General features: G+C 43.2%; 1 protein-coding gene across 1 annotated transcript; it reads left to right on the forward strand.

The window, feature by feature from the left end:
• The first annotated feature begins 73 nt into the window (after nt 1–73).
• pank4 (pantothenate kinase 4 (inactive)) lies at nt 74–21,652 on the forward strand. Its single transcript, XM_055916574.1, has 19 exons — nt 74–227; nt 570–652; nt 1,230–1,438; nt 1,566–1,749; nt 1,903–1,995; nt 13,064–13,217; nt 13,794–13,975; nt 14,456–14,537; nt 14,697–14,797; nt 15,741–15,896; nt 16,021–16,133; nt 16,342–16,429; nt 16,673–16,824; nt 16,971–17,026; nt 17,142–17,191; nt 17,394–17,498; nt 17,667–17,767; nt 17,863–17,931; nt 20,156–21,652. Exons 1-19 carry the CDS (start codon nt 107–109, stop codon nt 20,409–20,411), a joined length of 2,355 nt encoding a protein of 784 aa, XP_055772549.1. The 5' UTR covers nt 74–106; the 3' UTR covers nt 20,412–21,652.
• Nucleotides 21,653–21,882: the final 230 nt, after the last annotated feature.

A 21,882-nucleotide genomic window follows, 5' to 3' on the forward strand; every position in this document is an offset into this window, starting at 1 on the left:
ACATGTCTGAACGTTCCAAAACGTGGCGTCCTCCTGAACACCCTAGAGATTTTTCCATTGAGGGATTATTATTTTTTTGTACCTGAACGTCATTGCGCAACACAAGATGGCGGCGGAAAGTGAGAGAGTAGACAGGAGTAGTCACAGCATGGATAAAAGCATAACTCTTCCACCCAATGAGATCTTCAGGAATTTGGAAAATGCAAAGAGGTTCGCAATAGACATAGGTATACACTAAGTTCATATTTATATCGCTACTTGAATATATTAACTTGTCTTGTTACTTTGACAACACAGCAGGCACACGAGAGGCTAGCAAGCAACGACGTGTGGCTGGCTAGCTAAACTAGCTGATTTAAGTACTGTAGTTAGCTACCAGTAGCTGCGAAGTTACCTGGCTAATTAGCGTTTGTTTATGGGCTAGTTAGCCATTTGAGAAACCTGTAGCTAACTAGCTAACTAAACCACCTAATTTGACCGCTGCGCCAGAGTGGCTGAGTTGTCAATAGTTGACTGATGGATTTATCTATCTCACGTGAGACTGCACAACCCCTTTTTTCCTCCCGCAGGTGGCTCTCTGACGAAACTCGCCTATTACTCCACTGTTCAACACAAAGTAGCGAAAGTACGGTCATTCGACCATACTGCAAAGGTATGTGGTGTCAATAAACTTTGGAACACTGTCAGTAACAAACGTTAGGTCCAATGGAGCAGAGGACAAAGCTAAATAAGAGCTTGCGTCCAACGTGTAGTGTGCTATTTAAGCTATTTACTCGGCAACAATAACATCAAATGTCAGTGTTCAATTGAGGGGCTAAAGTGATTTGCTGCCCAAGTGCACTGCAATGCACTGTTATTAGTGTTATTACAGTGTTTAAGCCTGGAGGACTCGTGCCAGAATAGTTGTTCTTATCTCTCAGCACACTGTATTGTTTAGTTTTAGGTCTCCAATGGGCCAACCTGATATAGGTGTGTGAATGTAGTTACAGAAAAGTAAACTAACTAAGCTTGTGTTAATTGGAGAGTAGCCAATATGGGATTGCTTGAGTGTGGGGTTTGTGGTAGACATATAGGCCACTGATTCATGATGTTGAGCTTCAAAAGGCTGTGTACCTTGGGACAGTGAATGTGTAGACTTACAAGTCTTACTGAGCCCACTCAGGTTGCCCTGGAGGTCTCAGGTCTGCAGTGTTGGTCTGGTTCCTTATCTGTGTGTCCCTCTTTACCAGGATACTGAGGATGACCCCCTCTATGAGATCTCAATGCAGGAGGAGATGTTGGCTCGCCTTCACTTCATCAAGTTTGAAAATGCCTACATTGAAACCTGCCTGGACTTTATCAAAGACCACCTGGTCAACACTGACACCAAAGTCATCAAAGCCACCGGTGGAGGGGCTCATAAGTTCAAAGATCTCATAGAGAAGAAACTGAAGCTCAGGTGAGAAAAGGAATATGTTGTTTTGAGGTATTTGGTTAAAATCTAAAACGGCTTTATTTTTAAAGACAGCTTGACCGGTATAAGGTTGAGCTTATTATAATGTAGCTGCTCATCATGTTTTGACAAGGGTGGACAAGGAGGATGAAATGACATGCCTGATTAAGGGCTGCAACTTTGTGCTGAGGAACATCCCCCACGAGGCTTTTGTCTATGTCAAGCATGCAGACTCTGAGTTCCGCTTCCAGAACACTCACCCTGACATCTTCCCTTACCTGCTCATCAACATCGGCTCAGGGGTGTCAATCATCAAGGTACCAATGCCTGACACACATATAGATCTGGTGTGACATGTGGCCTATGTACCAATTACATTTACATTACATTTAAGTCATTTAGCAGACGCTCTTATCCAGAGCGACTTACAAATTGGATCCATTCAACAAACAATATTTATTTCCAAACAGGTTGAATCAGAGGATACATTTGAGCGTGTTGGAGGAAGCTCCATAGGTGGGGGGACATTCTGGGGCCTTGGAGCTCTACTCACAAAAACAAAGGTAAAACTCCTCACCCCCATGCTGACACTTCAAGCAATAGGCTTTTTAAATAGTCAGGCTACTCAAAATGAACTGAAATGTATAGTCTTATTTTGTTGGTTCTTGCCTAATATCTTGCCAGTTGACATTACTGCAACTTTTATTTTTATTATCTGGAAGACTGTCCTCTGTACTTACAAGCTCTCGTTCTGAATAGGGTTCAGGGAATTTTCTGCTTGTTGGACGGGCAGTCTATGTCCAAACAGCAGGCCCATTATTAATGTGCACCTTGTGCTGGGGACAATAAATGGCCACTCTAAATTGTACAGTTCTGTCACACTACACAATGCCACAAATGTGTCAAGTTTTGAAGGAGTGTGCAATTGGCATGCTGACTGCAGGAATGTCCAGTAGAGCTGTTGCCAGAGAATTGAATGTTAGTTTCTCTACCATAAGCCTCATTCGTTTTAGAATTTGTCCGTACGTCCTCCCGGCCTCACAACCACAGACAACATGTTACCAGCCCAGGACCTCCACATCGGGCTTCTATACCTGTGTCTGAGACCAGCCACCTGGACAGCTGATGAAACTGTAGGCTTGCACAACCAAAACATTTCTGCACAAACTAAGGGAAGCTCATCTGTGTGCTCATCATCCTCACCAGGGTCTTGACCTGACTGCAGTTTGGCATCATAACTGACTTCAGTGAGCAAATGTTCACCTTTGATGGCCACTGGCATGATGAAATTCTCTTCACGGATGAATCACGGTTTCAACTGTACCAGGAAGATGGCAGACGTATGGTGTTGTGTGGGCGAGCAGTTTGCTGACGTCAACAGAGTACCCCATGGTGGCGGTGGGGTTATGGTATGGGCAGGCATAAGCTACGGACAATGAACACAATTCCATTTTATTGATATCAATTTGAATGCACAGAGATACCGTAATGAGGGGTCCCGTGTGACTCAGTTGGTAGAGAGTGGCGCTTGCAATGCCAGTATTGTGTGTTCGATTCCCTCGGACTGGTACGGCGAAAAAGTGTGAAATGTTTTCACTCACTACTGTAAGTCGCTCTGGATAAGAGCGTCTGCTAAATTGCTAAAATCTAAATGTGTTGAGATGCTGAGACCCATTGTAGTGCCATTCATCCACCGCCATCACCTCATGTTTCAGCATGATTGTGCACGGCCCGTGTCGCAAGAATCTGTACGCAATTCCTGGAAGCTGAAAATGTCCCAGTTCAGCCAGGGTCTGTATACTCATCAGACATGTCACTCATTGAGCAAGTTTGGGATGCTCTGGATCGATGTGTATGACAGCATGTTCCAGTTCATGCTAATATCCAGCAACTTCGCGCAGCCATTGAAGAGTAGTGGGACAACATTCCGCAGGCCACAACCAACAGCCTGATCAACTCTATGTGAAAGAGATGTTACACTGCATGAGGCAAATGGTGGTCACTAGGGCATAAAATTAACACCTGCCAAGTGCGGGTAGATTTAGGTTTTGGCGGGTAAGAACGTCTATTTCACCAGACATGTTGGCAGGTGGTCAATTTGCATGGCTCTACAGTGCGAGCATTACAATAAAAAAATAAAAAAGTATAATCTAATGTTTTTTGTCACGTGCGCCGAGTACAACAGATGTAGACCTTACCATGAAATGCGCTTAGATACAAGCCCTTAACCAACAATGCCGCTCAATAAAAAGTTTAGAAAATATTTACTAAATTAAAGTTTAAAAAAAAAAAAAAAAAAAAGATAACATTAACGAGGCCATATACAGGGGGTCCCGGTACCAAGTCAATGTGCGGGGGCACAGGTAAGGGAAAGGGGGATGCCTAGTCAGTTGTACAACTGAATGCCTTCAACTAAAGAAAACAAATCCGCATTTAACCCAACCCCTCTGAATCAGAGAGGTGTGGGGCTGCCTTAATCGACATCCAAGTCTTTGTCGCCTGGGGAACAATGGGTTAACTGCCTTGTTTAGGGGCAGAACAACAGATTTTTACCATGTCAGCTCGGGGATTCGATCCAACCCCCTAACCACTAGCTGTGGAAATTTGTACTTGAAGGTAGGCGCAAGTGACTATGCATAGATGATTAACAGCGAGTAGCAGCAGTGTAAAAATAAAGGGGGTGTCAATGTAAATAGTCCGGGTGCCCATTTGATAAATTGTTCAGCAGTCTTATGTTAGTTAGAAAAATGCTGCGGTAGCTCTTTTCAAAGTATTTATGCTGTTTTGTTTCATAGCTGCTAATTGAACAAATAAGTATTCATCCTATATCCAACTACTGCCTGGCAGGGGAGCTGTGCGCACTGAGTGAAGTGCTGATACTGTAGATTTTTGGAGGTGCTGAGCACAGGCATAAAACTTGGTCAAATTTACTAAAGTCTACAGTGAGACTTTGTCCTTGTGTTTCTTGTCTATTTACATTGTTTTGTTCACAGGCTCAGTTTTTCAACGTTAGTTTGAGTCTGCTGCTTCAACTAATAGTCAGATCTCAGACAGACACATGTGACATGACTCCAGTGTTACATGGTAATCTCTCTGCCTTAAACATTTGTCTCTGGTATTTTGATTAAAAGACTGGTCACAAAAAATGTAATTAAATTTAACATACCACATTTCTTGTTTTAGGAACATTACAAAGCATGTGCATCAGATTTGTTTTTTATTTAAAACATCTAGCTAGCTAGTTAAACAATCTTGTACCTGCCACACTGGCTGGTGGACCAAAAAGTTAATGTTAGGCCCTGGGGGGTCACACCTGATACGACGGGTTTTCTGATCAGTGGTTGTAGAGGGTGCAACAGGTAAATGTCAGTTGGCTTTTTATAGCTGAGGAGAGTGGGGGGAGAGGGAGAGAGAAAAAACTATACACACACTTAAGTTCACACAGGACACCACATAAGACAGGAGAATTTCACCAGATAAGACGGACTGAGCTTAGCCCCCCGGCACATATACTATTGTAGCATAGATACGGGAGGCTGAAACAGGGGAGGTCGGGGGACACTGGCCCTGTCCGACTATACCCCCAGACAGTGCAAACCAGGCAGGATATAACCCCACCCAGTTTGCCAAAGCACAGCCCCACACCACTAGAGAGATATCAACTTACTACCCTGAAACAAGGCTGAGTATAGCCCACGAAGATCTCCTCCACTACACAAGCCCGAGGGGGTGCAAAAACAGACAGGAATATCACGACAGTAACTCAACCCACTCGAGTCAAGTTTAGCGAAAAAGCCTCCTAGGGATGGCATGTAAGCCAGTGACTTCGCCCCAGTAATAGGGTCTGAGGCCGAGAATCCCAGAGGAGAGCCGGCCAGGCAGAGACATCGATGGCCGTTCATCTTCGCACTCCTGGGCCAGATTACACTCAATCATAGAAACTACTGAAGAGATGAGTGTTCAGTAAAGACCATTCCATAAAAATGGAGCTCTATAGGAGAAAGCCCTGCCTCCAGCTGTTTGCTTATAACTTCTATTGATAGTAAGGAGGCCTGCGTCTGGAGACCATAGTGTAGGTATGTACGGCAGGACCAAATCGCAGAGCTAGGTAGGAGCAAGTCCATCTAATGCTTTATAGGTTAGCAGTAAAACCTTGAAATCAGCCCTATCCTTAACAGAAGCCAGCGTAGAAAAGTAAGCCCTGGTGTAAATTATGATAAAATGTTTTGTTTCTAGTCAAGATTCTGGCAGCCGTATTTAGCACTAACTGAAGTGTATTCAGTGCTTTAGCCGTTGAGCATTGCATTAGTCTAATCTAGATGTGACAAAAGCATGGATTAGTTTTTCTGCATAATTTCTGGACAAAGTTTCAGATTTTTGCAATGTTAGGAAGATGGGGGGGGGGGGAAGCTGCCCTTGAAATGTTCTTGTTCCACTACATGACAAAAGTATGTGGACACCTGCTCGTCAAACATCTCATTCCAAAATGATGGGCATTAATATGGAGTTGGTCCCCCACCTTGGTTGCTTTAACAGCCTCCACTTCTGGGAAGGGACTTGCTTCCGTTTAGCCACAAGCATTAGTGAGGTCAGGCACTGATGTTGGGCGATTAGGCCTGGCTCACAGTCTGGGTTTTCGATGGGGTTGAGGTCAGGGGTCTGCAGGCCAGTCAAGTTCATCCACACTGATCTCGACAAACCATTTCTGTATGGACCTCACTTTGTGCATGGGGGCATTGTCATGCTAAAACAGTAAAGGGCCTTCTCCAAAATGTTGCTACAAAATTGGAAGCACAAAATCATCTAGAATGTCATTGTATGCTGTAGCGTTAAGATGTCCCTTCACTGGAACTAAGGGGCCTTGCTCGAAACATGAAAAACAGCCCTGGACCATTATTCCTCCTCCACCAAACGTTTTACAGTTGGCACTATGTATTCGGACAGGTAGCTTCCTCCTGGCATCCGCCAAACCCGGAGTCGTCCGTCGGACTGGCAGATGGTGAAGCATGATTCGTCACTCCAGAGAATGCGTTTCCATTGCTCCAGAGTCCATTTGTGGCGAGCTTTACACCACTCCAGCCGACGCTTGGCATTGTGCATGCTGATCTTAGGCTTATGTGCGGCTGCTCGGCCAAGGAAAACCATATTCATGACTTTCCCGATGAACAGTTCTTGCTTGTGCTGACGTTGCTTCGAGGCAGTTTGGAACTTGGTAGTGAGATTGCAACCTAGAACAGACTATTTTTACGCGCTATGCACCTCAGCACTTGGTGGTCCTGTTATGTGAGCTTGTGTGGCCTACCACTGCGGCTGAGACGTTGTTGCTTCTAGACATTTATACTTTACAATAACAGCACCTACAGTTGACCGGGCAGCTCTAGCAGGGCAGATATGTGATGAACTGATTTGTTGGAAAGTTGGCATCCTATGACGGTGCCATGCTGAAAGTCACTGAGCTCTTCAGTAAGGCCATTCTACTGCCAATGTTTGTCAATGGAGATTGCATGGCGTTGTGCTCGATTTTATACACCTGTCAGCAATGGGTGTGGCTGAAATAGCTGAATCCACTAATTTTAAGGGGTGTCCACATACTTTTGTGTATGTTCGTCAAGAGATCAGGGTCTAGAGTAACGCCGAGTTCCTAAACTTTTATTTGAAACGACTTTATAACCATCAAGATGAAATGTCAGATCAAACAGCAGATCTTTTTTGTTTCTTAGGACCTAGAACTAGCATCTCTGTTTTGTTGGAGTTTTAAAATGTTGCCGCCATCCATTTCCTTATGTCTGAAACACATAGTTCCAGGGTAGGTAATTTTGGTGCTTCACCATGTTTCATCGAAATGTACAGCTGTGTGTCGTCTGCATAGCAGTGAAAGTTGATATTGTGTTTCCGAATGACATCACCAAGAGGTAGAATATACACTACCGTTCAAAAGTTTGGGGTCACTTAGAAATGTCCTTGTTTTTGAAAGAAAATACCTCCCACTCCTCTTTCTATTCTGTTTACAACCAGTTTGCGCTGTTCGATGAAGGGAGTTGTACACAGTGTTGTACGAGATTTTCAGTTTCTTGGCAATTTCTCACATGGAATTGAAAGTCCTTTTGTTTCTGGCCATTTTTGAGCCTGTAATCGAACCCACAAATGCGGATGCTCCAGATACTCAACTAGTCTAAAGAAGACCAGTTTTATTGCTGCTTTAATCAGAACAACAGTTTTCAGCTGTGCTAACATAATTGCAAAAGGGTTTTCTAATGATCAATTAGCCTTCTAAAATGATTAACTTGGTGTAGCTAACACAACATGCCATTGGAACACGGGAGTGATGGTTGCTGATAATGGGCCTCTGTACGCCTGTAGATATTCCAAAAAAATCAGCTGTTTCCAGCTACAATAGTCGTTAACAATGTCTACACTTTCTGAATCAATTTGATGTTATTTGAATAAACAAATTTGCTTTTCTTTCAAAAACGAGGACATTTACAAGTGACCCCAAACTTTTGAATGGTTTTGTGTGTGTGTATAGATAGTGAAATCGGAACCTTGAGGGACACCGAAACAACATAATTGATTTGTAAGAGGACAAACCATCCACGGAGACAAGCTGATATCTTTCCGACAGATAAGATCTAAACCAGGCAAGAACTTGTCCGTGTAGACCAATTAGGGTTTCCAATCTCTCCAAAAGAGTGTGGTGATTGGTGTCAAAGGCGGCACTAAGGTCTAGGAACACGAGGACCGATGCAGAGCCTTGGTCTAACGCCATTAAACAATAATTTAATACCACCTTCAATTGGTCATGGACTCTACAAAGTGTTCAAAACTTTCCAGAGATGCTGGCCCATGTTGACTCAAATGCTTCCCACAGTTGTCAAGTTGGCTTGATGTCCTTTTGAGTGGTGGACCATTCTTGATACACACGGGAAACTGTTGAGCATGAAAAACCCAGCAGCGTTGCAGTTCTTAACAAACCGGTGCGTCTGGCACCTACTACCATACCCCGTTCAAAGGAACTTACATTTGTTGTTTAACCTGTCTCCATCTACACTGATTTAACAAGTGACATCAATAAGGGATCAGCGCATTCATCTGGTCAGTCTCTCATGGAAAGAGCAGGTGTTAATGTTTTTATACTCAGTGTAATACATACTTTTTTCCCCCATTTTTTTTTTTCACCTTTATTTAACCAGGTAGGCAAATTGAGAACACGTTCTCATTTACAATTGCGACCTGGCCAAGGTAAAGCAAAGCAGTTCGATACATACAACAACACATAGTTACACATGGAGTAGAACAAACATACAGTCAATAATACAGTGAAAAATAAGTATATACAATGTGAGCAAGTGAGGTGATGTAAGGGAGGTGAAGGCAAACAAAATATATATAAAAATAAATAAAAATATAAAAAGGCCATGGTGGCGAAGTAAATACAATATAGCAGGTAAAAAAAAACTATACACTGGAATGGTTGGTTTGCAGTGGAAGAAAGTGCAAAGTAGAGAGAGAAATAATGGGGTGCAAAGGAGCAAAAATAAATAAATGAATACAGTAGGTAAAGAGGTAGTTGTTTGGGCTAAATTATAGATGGGCTATGTACAGGTGCAGTAATCTATGAGCTGCTCTGACAGCTGGTGCTTAAAGCTAGTGAGGGAGATAAGTGTTTCCAGTTTCAGAGATTTTTGTAGTTCGTTCCAGTCATTGGCAGCAGAGAACTGGAAGGAGAGGCGGCCAAAGGAAGAATTGGTTTTGGGGGTGACCAGAGAGATATACCTGCTGGAGCGCGTGCTACAGGTGGGTGCTGCTATGGTGACCAGCGAGCTGAGATAAGGGGGGACTTTACCTAGCAGGGTCTTGTAGATGACCTGGAGCCAGTGGGTTTGGCGACGAATATGAAGCGAGGGCCAGCCAACGAGAGTGTACAGGTCGCAGTGGTGGGTAGTGTAAGGGGCTTTGGGGACAAAACGAATGGCACTGTGATAGACTGCATCCAATTTATTGAGTAGGGTATTGGAGGCTATTTTGTAAATGACGTCACCGAAGTCGAGGATTGGTAGGATGGTCAGTTTTACAAGGGTATGTTTGGCAGCATGAGTGAAGGATGCTTTGTTGCGGAATAGGAAGCCAATTCTAGATTTAACTTTGGATTGGAGATGTTTGATGTGAGTCTGGAAGGAGAGTTTACAGTCTAACCAGACACCTAGGTATTTGTAGTTGTCCACATATTCTAAGTCAAAGCCTTCTAGAGTAGTGATGTTGGACAGGCGGGCAGGTGCAGGCAGCGATCGGTTGAAGAGCATGCATTTAGTACATTGCACGTTACCCTTATACTTCTCATATAGTCACATGCATAATACTTTACATTTTCCCTTATTCTGTCAGTGATGTACTAACACAGCTCAGCCTTATGGCGGATTAGGTATTTGAGGGACCCAATAGCCTCTGCCTGAGGGGAGGAGCTGATACTAAGAGTGCAGTACATGGGATGGATCTGAAATAATTTAGGATACTGTCTGACTGCATGGTAGAATGAGCATTCTTTTCTTTTTAAGGGAGAGGTGAAGGTCGAGAGCCGTGTGTCCTCAAACACAACCCAGCCACTGCTTCTTGACACAATGCCTGATTTTAACCCGGAAGCCAGCCGCACCAATGTGTCGGGGGAAACACTGTGCACCTGGTGACTGTCAGCGTGCACTGAGTCCGGCACGCCACAGAAGTCGCTAGTGTGCGATGGGACAAGAACATCCCTGCCGGCCAAACCCCCCTCTAACCCGGACAACGCTGGGCCAATTGTGTGCCGCCCCATGGGTCGCGACAGAGCCTGGACTCAAACCAGGATCTCTAGTGGCACAGTTAGCACTGCGATGCAGTGCCTTAGATCCCTGCACCACTCGGGAGGACCCAGAGCATAATTTTCTGGTCAACTTCAAAAACCTTGAGTCTACGTAGGAAATGGAGGTGTTGTTGGACTCTGCAGCAGTCCCTTTACTTGGACAATATGCTGAGCTGGAAGGGCCATGTGTATACCCAGGTACTTGAACAAACTAACCTGTGCTATGGCATTGTGGACAACCACAGGCACGTGGTCACCGACAGATTTAGGGTGAAACACCATTGGGGTCAAACACCAATTTGTATTGTTTGAATATCTGACCTGTACGCAGTAGTATCAGCATCTTTAGACATCAGACCAAGAATGGCAGTATCATCAGAAAACAAGACAATATATTTATCAGGATTACTGCTAGTTCATTCATTTGTGTACAGAGTGAATAAGATGGGTGAACTCACACAACCCAGCAGGGCTCCCATGCTAATGTCTATAGCCTCAGAGAGGGTACTGTTAACTAATCTGTTGAGTACTGCTAGTCATGAATGAGTGGTACTACCTTATGGTATAGGGGTTAAAACCCATCTGCTTTAACTTGCTGATTAGGACATGTGGCTATATTGGGTTAAACGCTTAACTTAAATCAATAAATGGCAGTCTAGCACAGGCCTTGGGGTTTTCCAGATTCTTAACAATGAGATGCACTATGGTGTTGATTGCATCATCAGTCCTGCAACTTTTCTTATAGGCAGATTGATACAGATCTTTTCAGAACTTCATTATGATGGTCAGACCAACAGGTCTATAGTCATTATTTTCTTTTGGGGACTGGAGTGATGATGGCCTTTTTCCACAGAGATGGGATGGTATGGGAGTCTACAGACCTCTGAAAGATAGGGCACCAAGTCGGAGTAAATTCCTCTGCACATGTTTTTAGAAGAAAAGCAGAGATGCCATCAGGACCTGTTGCCTTATTCATACAGGTGTGCTTGAAGACTAGTGACAACTATAAGGTTGATTTCCAACCTATGGCTCCATTGATATTGATGATTGTGTTCAATCACATTATCACACGCGACAGAAGTCATGTACAGTGCATTCAGACCCATTGACTTTTTTCACATTTTGTTACATTACAGCCTTATTCTAAAATGTATTTAATTTTTTTTATCAATCTACACACAATACCCCATAATGACAAAGAAAAACAGGTTCATAGAACTTTTAGCACATTTACATATGTATTTTGACCTTTTACTCAGTACTTTGTTGACATACTTTTGACAGCGATTACAGCCTCGAGTCTTCTTGCGTATGACACGACAAGCTTGGCACTTGAATTTGGGGAGTTTCTCCCATTCTTCTCTGTAGATCCTCTCAAGCTCTGTCAGGTTGGATGGGGAGCGTCGCTCCACAGCTTTTTTCAGTTCTCTTCAGAGATGTTCAATAAGGGTTCATGTCCGGGCTCTGGTTGGGCCACTTAAGGGCATTCAGAGACTTGTCCTGAAGCCATGCCTGTGTTGTCTTGGCTGTGTGCTTAGGGTAGTTGTCCTGTTGGAAGGTGAACCTTTGCTCCCATCTGAGGTCCTGAGCAGGTTTTCATCAAGGATCTCTCCTGTACTTTTCTTCGTTCATCTTTCCTTCAATCCTGACTAGTCTCCCATTCCCTGCTGCTAAAAAACATCCCCAACATTTCCAAACATTTCCTCCAGATGTGACGCTTGGCATTCAGGCCAAACAGTTTAATCTTGGTTTCATCAGACCAGAGAATCTTGTTTCTCATGGTCTGAGAGTCCTTTTAGGTGCTAAGCAGGCTGTCATGCTTTTTACTGAGGAGTGGCCTCCGTCTTGCCACGCTACCATGAAGGCTTGATTGGTGGAGTGCTGCAGAGATGGTTCTGCCATCTCCACAGAGGAACTCTGGAGTGACCATTGGATTCTTGAACACCTCGCTGACCATGGCCCTTCTCCCCTGATTGCGCAGTTTGTCCAGGTGGCCAGCTCTAGGAAGAGTCTTGGTGGGTCAAAAATTCTTCCATTTAAGAATGATGGAGGCCACTGTTCTGTGCCTCAACACAATCCTGTCTCGGAGCTCTACGGTCAATTGCTTCGACCTCATGGCTTGGTTTTTGCTCTGACATGCACTGTCAACTGTGGGAACTTATATAGACAGGTGTGTGCCTTTCCAAATCATGTTTAATCAATTTCATTTACCACAGGTTGACTCCAATCACGTTGTAGAAACTTCTCAAGGATGATCAATGGAAACAGGATGCATTTGAGCTCAATTTTGAGTCTCATAGCAAAGGGTCTGAATTCTCATGTATATAAGATTATTCTGTAATTTTTTTTTATATAAATAAATTTGCTAACATTTCGAAATACTGTTTTCGCTTTGTCGTTATGGGGTATTGTGTGTAGATGAGGAAAATTTTATCAATTTTAGAAATGCAAAGTAACGTAACAAAATGTGGAAAAAGTCAAGTGATCTGAATACTTCCCGAATGCACTGTACATACAATCTTGCATAAAAAAAAACATTTAATTGGCTTTGGTCAGCTAATCTGGTGTGTGCAAGTATTTATTTTGCAGGGTTCATGTCAGTGATTGTGTCAACAGGAGGGCCAACAGGAGGGCCTCTTAAACTTTCAGTTGGCAACTGTACCAATGGCCACGCCAACCACCTAAGCCCCATTTTTGATCCAGAAAAAAACATGGATGTTACAAAATAGCTTGGCTATCTGGGTTAAAGTGCTGTTTTTAAAACTACTGTACTCCCATGTCTTCCTGCTCTCACCTAGAGATTTGATGAACTACTTCAGTTGGCTTCGAAGGGGCAGCACACAAGTGTTGACATGCTAGTCAAAGACATCTACGGGGGATCTTATGGGTCCTTGGGCTTGACTGGGGACCTTATCGCAAGCAGCTTTGGAAAATCTGCTACTGCTGACAAAGGTAAAGAGAGAACAGAGCCCTTGCAGTATGTTTATTCTTTGGCCCCATAACCTGTTTTTCATTGCACTGTCTTCAGGAGCGGACTCCCTGGCATGCAATCTACCTGTGGGAGGACCTATAGGAGGACAGGCTCATTGTAATGGCTGAAATGGAACGGAGTTAACATATGTTTGATACGTTCCATTCCAGCCATTACAATGATCCCGTCCTCCTATAGCTCCTCACACCAGCCTCCACTGCCATATACTGTAATGTAGGTTACATTCCTGTTTAGCACTAACAGATTGACTTCTTACCCAGTTACTGTGCTAGGCTGTGTGGTTACCGTTACTGTTGAGAAATAGACGAGGCAGACGGCCATGGAGGCAAAGCAAGCAACTCATTCACTCACTCTATTAGATCGTTAATGTTTTTAATGTAATGCCAATAATACCTGAAACAAACGGTCAATACATAAACCAACACTGTACTTACGTCAATGGGACCTTTGCTTGTTGTCTAGAGTGACTCCATGTTTCTGGACCTTCACTTGGCTGTATGCTGACATACTTTTACTTTTGTTTCCTCCTGAATTAGAGTTCTCTAAAGAAGATATGGCTAAGAGCCTGCTCCATATGATCAGCAATGACATTGGGCAGCTGGCCTGCCTTTATGCCCGGCTCCACAACTTGACCAGGGTCTACTTTGGGGGTTTCTTCATCCGAGGACACCCTGTCACTATGCACACCATCACTTACAGTATCAACTTCTTCACCAAGGCAAGCCCCCTAATGTACCTCCTAAACAAGCATTTCTTTCTCAATCCAGGTTTTGCTCTCAGGTACATTTGATTGAGCTCTAGATTTAGCCCTGAAATAGCTTGATCTGATGTCAGCTGACTAAAACCAGGGATATGTCCCTTGGGCCTGGTTCAGAGCTTGAAAACCAGCAATCAAATCTGCCTTGCTGTATTTACACAGTAGCATGGAAATGTACCCTTTTTCCTTAATTCAATGTATTCAGAATGTCTTTGGGTTCTGTTACGCAGCAGGTAGACTCCAGTCACCTCACAGGTAAATTATTTACATTTTCAGATGGAGACATTTGTGTGGGCAGTTAGAAAAAACAAAAACATTGATATGACAGGTTTGATTATATTGTCCCCATAGGCTACTTTTACATGATACAACCTGCAAGTGTAATGAGAGTTGGAAATGGTTCCTTCTGACTGGATATGTATATATATTTTTTTTTTGCAGGGTGAAGTCCAGGCGCTGTTCCTGAGACATGAAGGCTATCTGGGAACTATTGGTGCCTTTCTCAAGGGAGCAGAGGAAGACAGTAAGTCGATGTTTTCCTCTATGGAATTTCTTCATGACAGAAAGTGGCACTGGCAGTCATGCCTTATTACACTCTTGGTTTGGTATGCATTTTCCTGTTGATGAGAAGTTCTTTCTTTTGAGTCGTTTTCACTGGTATTATAATTGTCACTTTATCTAGATCCTAACCAGTACAGTTGGGGGGAGAACTATGCTGGGAGCTCTGGCCTGATGAGTACCTCTCCAGACCTGAACCCCTTGCAACGTGCACGCAGTGGAACAGTAAGTCCTTTGGAGAAGAAAATAAGACAATACCTTAAGGTCAGCTTTGGACCACTAGGGTGTGCTCATAACCCACTTGTTGCCATTTAATTTTGGTGACATTTCATTAACCATTTTAGCAATTCCCCCCCACCACCCTTTTATCTGATTTCTGAGATAATTGTAGATTTGATATTTTCTGTGGAAATGTCACCACTGCTGTCCTTTTTAAAATCCACAGGCCTGGTGTGACCACAACCTTCATTGATAATTTCATCTAACATTTGATTGTTTTCTTTTCTTCATATCCACCATATCTTATATCTGTTTACCTACTGTAACCCTTTCCTCAGTTTCCCGTAAGTACTTCCATGCTCTGTGTGTAGTGGTTTGATTAGGGCTACATATTTCCTCATGCTTCTGGCTTTGTAGCTCTACACCTGCCCTAACAATCACATTGGGTTAAATAAGGTTTCGGAGAGACAATTGTTGCATTAACTGCCAAATGCCAGCCTTTTCCTTTCACATTGCATTGTTTTACAGCGTTTGAAGTGTTGCTTTTAGCAGTCACTGTTTTGAATTGTGTTGTGATGTGTTATAACCAACCTTAAAGTCACCTGTGACACTGGAGAATAATAATCAGGTCTGTTCACCTTAGACATTGAACTTAAAAGCATACTCAAGGTACTGACTGGTGTGAGGAGTCCGTATAGGGTACCTCTAAACTTTGATACTTTGTGTGTGTCGACTGCACTGACAGTGTACTTGTCCCTGAGTGATATGGAGCTTGACACATGCTATTTTCAGCTCACTGACCACTAGGTGGCGTATTAAAAAATGCCAATATATCAGTTTTCGTGACGTTTGAAGGAGTCTGGTCGCTTTGGTTTCACTTTGATGTGTGCATGAGTGCATTAGCCCAGCACTATTTGCAGTGCTTAGTGTGTCTCTTGTTCGGCTCCAGTTTGACATGTTGGAGATGGATCGTCTGGAGAGGCAGCTCGTGAACCTGCCCCTGCTGCAGGACCCGTCCTCCTACATCCCAGACACAGTGGACCTCTCAGAGGATGCCCTTGCACGGGAGTACTGGCTCTACTGCTTTGAGGAGGCCCTGGATGGGGTAAGAGGCAGAGCATCTTTTACTGGTCTATTCATCAATACACACACATTGCATTCATTGACACAGCGAGTCCTCAACCTGGTTGCTTTTAAAATTGCCGACCTGGGTGATGTGCTTTGAACAGGTGGTAAAAAGAGCTGTGGCCAGCCAGCCTGATCTTCCAGAGGCTGCTGAACGAGCGGAGAAGTTCCGGCACAAGTACCTGCACAAGCTGCAGACCCTCCGCCACCAGCCTTTGTAAGGGGAGCCACAGCTGCAGATCCTTTTTAAAGGCTGTTAGACGACTAGAGCTGTTTCTTGATCATTTATGTAGATGCGTATCTCCGAATGCCTCCCAAGTAGTGGATGAGATTGACTCTTGTACATGATGAAGTCTCACTGTTTCCTGTGCAATCTGTATGTGTTTCTGTCTGCTAATGTAGAGTACTTCTCTTCTCACCTGTAGTGCTTATGGATCCCTTACTGTCAGAAGTCTTTTAGACACAAGAGAACACTGTTTAAACGAGTTCAACTTCCCTGACCCCTACTCGAAGGTTTGACTGGATTCTATAGCACTCTTTTTCTCTGTTCACTGTTCCCAATACATGCTCCAGTGCTTCTCTTTTTCTGGGCATCTAATGATGAAGCTTACACGTGTGGTCTTGGGTGCATTTTAATGTCATTTCATGTCCACTTGCCTTGATTAGTGTCTGTCATTATATGATTTGCTAATGTGGTAGATTAGCTGTGAGAAGTGGGAGGAGGCTTCTTTGTCTCAGTTTTGTCTTCTTCCACAGATCAAGCAGAGGGAGAATGACATGGCTCTCAAGTACTTCCAGAAGGCAGTCAAGTCCCTGGAGGAGCTGAGCTGGGAGCAGAGGCAGTTTGCCCTGGTCAGGGGCCTCCTGGCTGGGAACGTCTTTGACTGGGGAGCCAAGGCTGTTTCAGAGTGAGTTTTAATGAGTCTGCACTCCTTAATTTGGGACTATGGAGGATTATTATGACAAATTCTGGCTATAATATATATATGTATATTCTTGAGAATTATATGGCAATTTTGAATGAACAAAGACTGTCGCTCACGTTTTATCTTAGTGTTCTGGAGTCTGATCCGGAGTTTGGCTTTGAACAGGCGAAACGACAATTGGAAGGTATGAAAGCCCTTGTTGACTGGGAAAACATTTGGATATTTAAATGTATCCTGCATTTTATATTGCTGGTGTAACCTATGTAGGCTACATAATGACAGTCCTGCTTTCTCCATAGAGCGGCCGTGGCTTGTCGACACCTATGACCAATGGTTCGAGAGACTGAAGGTAAGAATTTACACTGTTTCCTGAAGTTAGTGTTTTAAATTTTGATTATATTAGCTGTATTCTTGTTATGGGCCACATCCTAACTTAAGCTCTACAGAAGTTCTGTGCCTAGATCTCAATTTAGGATTTGTCCCAAAGATGTGTATGACTTGATGCTGTGGAACAGTAATTGAATACCATGCCTACTGGCTTTCTTTTGCAGGGCCCACCTCATAAGTGTGCATTATTTTTCGTAGATAATAGTGGAATAGACATCATACTGGGAGTCTTCCCATTTGTCAGAGAGCTTCTCTGCAGGGGAACAGAGGTAAGGAACCACACTGTCCACCCACTAATATCTTGAAACGCTGTCACCTTCACCACCCCTTCAAATACACACAGGGTTTAATAAAACAAGATGACTGAAGCAAGATTTACTTTTTTCCACTTTATGATGTTTTTGGGCCTTTGACACCCTGCATTTGCTGTTTTCCAGGTAGTCCTTGCCAGCAACTCAAGCCCAGCTCTGAATGATGTGACAAACAATGAGCTGCAGATCTTGACTGAAAGAATAGCTGCAATGGATCCAGTCATACAGTGAGTCTTTAATTCTTATCACTGCATTTGTGACTGGATAATGGATACAGTGGTCCTTTCCCACCATTTTCAATGTCATTTAATTTGTTTTTCAGGTCTGCTGTGAAGGAGGACAGGTTGACGTTAGTCCAGAGTGGCTCCAGCTCTCCGTGCTTAGACTTAAGGTTTGTTTTATTTCCTATGTATGAATTCTATTTCAACGTTACATACCTGTGTTAACTATGTTTAAAAACAACCTTACTGCACAAATGTCCACCAGAGCTGTTGCCAGATAATTTAATGTTAATTTCTGTACCATAAGCCACCTTCAACGTCGTTTTAGAGAATTTGGCAGTACGTCCAACCGGCCTCACAACCGCAGACCACATGTAACCACGCCAGCATAGACCTCCACATACGGCTTCTTCACCTGCAGGACTGTCTGAGACAAGCCACCCAGACAGCTGATGAAACTGAGTTTGCACAGCCGAACAATTTCTGCACAAACTGTCAGAAACCATCTCAGAGAAGCTCATCTGAGTGCTCGTTGTCCTCACCAGGGTCTTGACCTGACTCCAGTTTCAGTGTTGGTACTGACTTCAGTGGGCAAAGGTTTAACTTCGATGGCCACTGGAGAAGTGTGCTCTTCACGGATGTGTTCCGATTTCAAGAGTACCGGGCATATGGCGTGGTATGGGTGAGTGGTTTGCTGATGTCGACGTTATGAACAGAGTGCACAATGGTGGGGTTATGGTATGGACATGTACCAAAGCTGAAGAACATGCGCACATCCAGGTACTTTCCGCAGGTGCTGGAGATTAGGCTCATGGAAACCAGAAAGGAAAACGCCGCACACTGCTGCTCATGCTTCCAGGTGGTATTTATTAACAACGGTTTGACCCGTAGGTCTTCATCAGACATCCATATCCCAGGTGGGGGTGGAAGGTCCTATATATAGGGGCAGTACTCAGTGACATCACTTCCTGAAACAGGAGGTAATTCTTTTTATATTTATTACGTAGTTTCACAATATTAACATTCAATGGATCAAAATATGATCATACACAGGGAATGTGATCAATATTTACAGTAATATACATACAATATTCAATTAGGATAAAAAAACTATTTAGACATATTGAAACTATAAAAACGGTTTCAAGTCAAACTCCTCATTAAGGCCAAGAGGAGACAGTGTGTTGAGCCTGTGGATTCAGAAAGATTCCCATTGAAGAAGTTTCCTCAATGTCCCCTCCCCTGCGTGACATCTTGACCATTTCTATTCCACACTATCTCAGAGAGCTAATAGGATGTCCAGCATGTACAAATTGATCAGCAACCAGATTTTTTGTCTCACATGTCCGTATATTGCTGCAGTGCTCACTGATCCGTGTCTTAAGGCTTGTACGGGTTTTCCCTATGTAAGACAGACCACAAGGACATTTCAACATGTAAATAACATTGGTGGACATGCAGGTAAACAGGCCCTTGATCTTAAGTATTTGTCCTGTGCGGGGGTGGGTAAATGAGTTGCCTTTGTACGTAAAGCTGCATTGAGCACATCGGCCACATTTGTAATTACCCTCTGGAACCTTATCCAAAAGAGTTTCCCTTTTCTCTGGTGGGTAATCAGATTTAATCACTATCTCTCATGTTTTTTTTTTTTTTAAGGGGATATTTCAAAATGGATTTCAATTGTGGGTCAGTATCAATAATGTACCAGTTCTTATGATATGGGCAGGCATAAGCTACGGACTACAAACACAATTGCATTTTACCGATTCCGGTTCTAATGCACAGAGATTCTGTGACGAGATCCTGCTATTGTCATGTCATAAATGTTTCGGCATGAAAATGCACTGCCCCATCTCACAAGGATCCGTACACAATTCCAGAAGCTGAAAATGTCCCCGTTTTTCCATGGATTGCATACTCACCAGACATGTCACCTATTGAGCATGTTTGGGATGCTTTGGATTGACGTGTACGACAGCGCGTTCCAGTTCCCTCCTATATCCAGCAACTTCGCACAGCCATTGAAGAGGAGTGGGACAACAGGCCACAATCAACAGCCTGATCAACTCTCTGCAAAGGAGATGTCGCGCTGCATGAGGCAAATGGTGTTCTCACCAGATACTGCCTGGATTTCTGATCCACTCCCCTACCTTTTTTAAGGTATCTGTGACCAACAGATGCATATCTTTATTCCTAGTCATGTGAAATCCATAGATTAGGGCCTAATGAATGTATTTCAATTGACTGATTTCCTTATGAACTGTAACTCAGTAAAATCTTTGAAATTGTTGGATGTTACATGTATATTTTTGTTCAGTGTAGTTACTAAGTGATTTCTTCTAATATACATGTTTAAGGTTATTCCTGTAAATATGATAATTTCTCTCCCGTCAGCCGTTTGGACAAGGTGTTGGCTGGGGTTGTGCGGGAACGCCACACAGACCTGGTGATCATCGAGGGCATGGGCCGGGCCATCCACACCAACTACTACGCCTTGTTGAGCTGCGAGAGCCTCAAGATGGCAGTCATCAAGAACTCCTGGCTAGCTGACCGACTGGGAGGCAAGCTCTTCAGTGTGGTCTTCAAGTACGAGGTGCCACCAGACAAAAAACCCACCACCCTGGATCATGTTCCTGTGACGCCTTCATGATCTCATCACTCTCTTTTTGAAGTCTGATTATGGGACAGGTTGAACTGTTTCAGGTACAAGTTGGAGAGGTCCAGCTAGCTGTAATGGGGTTGATTTCACCGACTCATGATGATTGATATGCAGATTGTACAGGGAGGAGTTTTTAAGATCAGTTTCAGTGGGCTTGGATTGATTTGAAAACTTGGCAGCCTATTTTAGCAAGGATGTCAAAACAGGGTAGAGTATAACATCGCTTAGTAACAATGTTTAAATGTCTTCCTTTTTTGAATATACAACTGTACTTTGCACCATCTTGTGTTCTTGCAGATCACTGCCAAAATTCTAGTTATGGTATCAGAACAGACAAACTTGTCAGTGGTAGAGGTGTCCTCTTTGCAGATTGACTGTCAATGCAAGTGAGATCATCTACTAACTGCATTTATAGACAGGTTATTAGTACCCTGTTGTTTACTCACAGCATCCCAATGGTTACCATGACAACATTCACCCTTTCAGTGGTGAAGAGATGCTTTGCAAGTGCTGTGCTACCAGGGTAATTATAGCAATCTGTGGTGACGCTTCACAAATATATGGTAGATTTGCCTTGAGGTGGGAGTGATAAAAAAAGCATAGCTTGTTCAAAATGCAACCAACCTGGTTTAATTTCTATTGCAGGAGAAACATGGATTTTTGTTACCAGGGGCTACATGAGTAGCTTTTCTATGGGTTTGTGTTCTGTGTTCTGCCTTCCTTTCGAATCCCAAGATTTTCCTCCTTTCATCACTGCCACTAGGTCAATTGAGATTATTCACTTAATTGTGACGATAATTGCCTGAGAAGCTAAAATGTTACAGGGAATTTTGGGCACTTTATTGAGGGGTTAAAAAATGTAATTACAGAAGTTGGCAGTATTTTCATTTTAACATGAGCTCCTAACAACCAAATTAACGAGTTGTCAATCAATAAAGTTTATTTAAGGTAATTTTATAGCAAATGTTTAAGCTATCTTTTTATCAATAACATTGTTGGCAGCCTTTGTAAATTCAAGGGGTTTGTTTGGGTTGAGATATTGCTGTCCAAATGTTTCCATGACTTTATTTGCTTAACCTGTGGATTGATATTGTGTGTTATCATTTGTAAATACATGTGAAATAAGTGTAAATATAATTAATTTGCATTACTTGAGTTCATGAGGACATTTAGGGAAATTATTGTTCTCTTTACAATCACTTGTAATTAAATGTGAATTTATTTTAAAGTAATGCAATTTCTCTTTTGTGTTTCTTGATTTTTGGAGGGTGGTACTTATGGAATTTTAGGGAGTTGAGAGGAGTGGATAACTGCTAGGATGCGAGGGAGTACAACGCACTGCTCTAGAATCATCAAAGCGTTTTTAGTGCCGGTGGCGCAATGTGTGAATGGAGTGCTGGTGTGTGTGGCACAGTAGTTGCTCGCTGGGGAGTCATACGCTTATAATGCACCGTGCCAAGCA

The sequence above is a fragment of the Salvelinus fontinalis genome, chromosome 3 (genome assembly GCF_029448725.1).
Source record: "Salvelinus fontinalis isolate EN_2023a chromosome 3, ASM2944872v1, whole genome shotgun sequence".
Lineage (NCBI taxonomy): Eukaryota > Metazoa > Chordata > Actinopteri > Salmoniformes > Salmonidae > Salvelinus > Salvelinus fontinalis.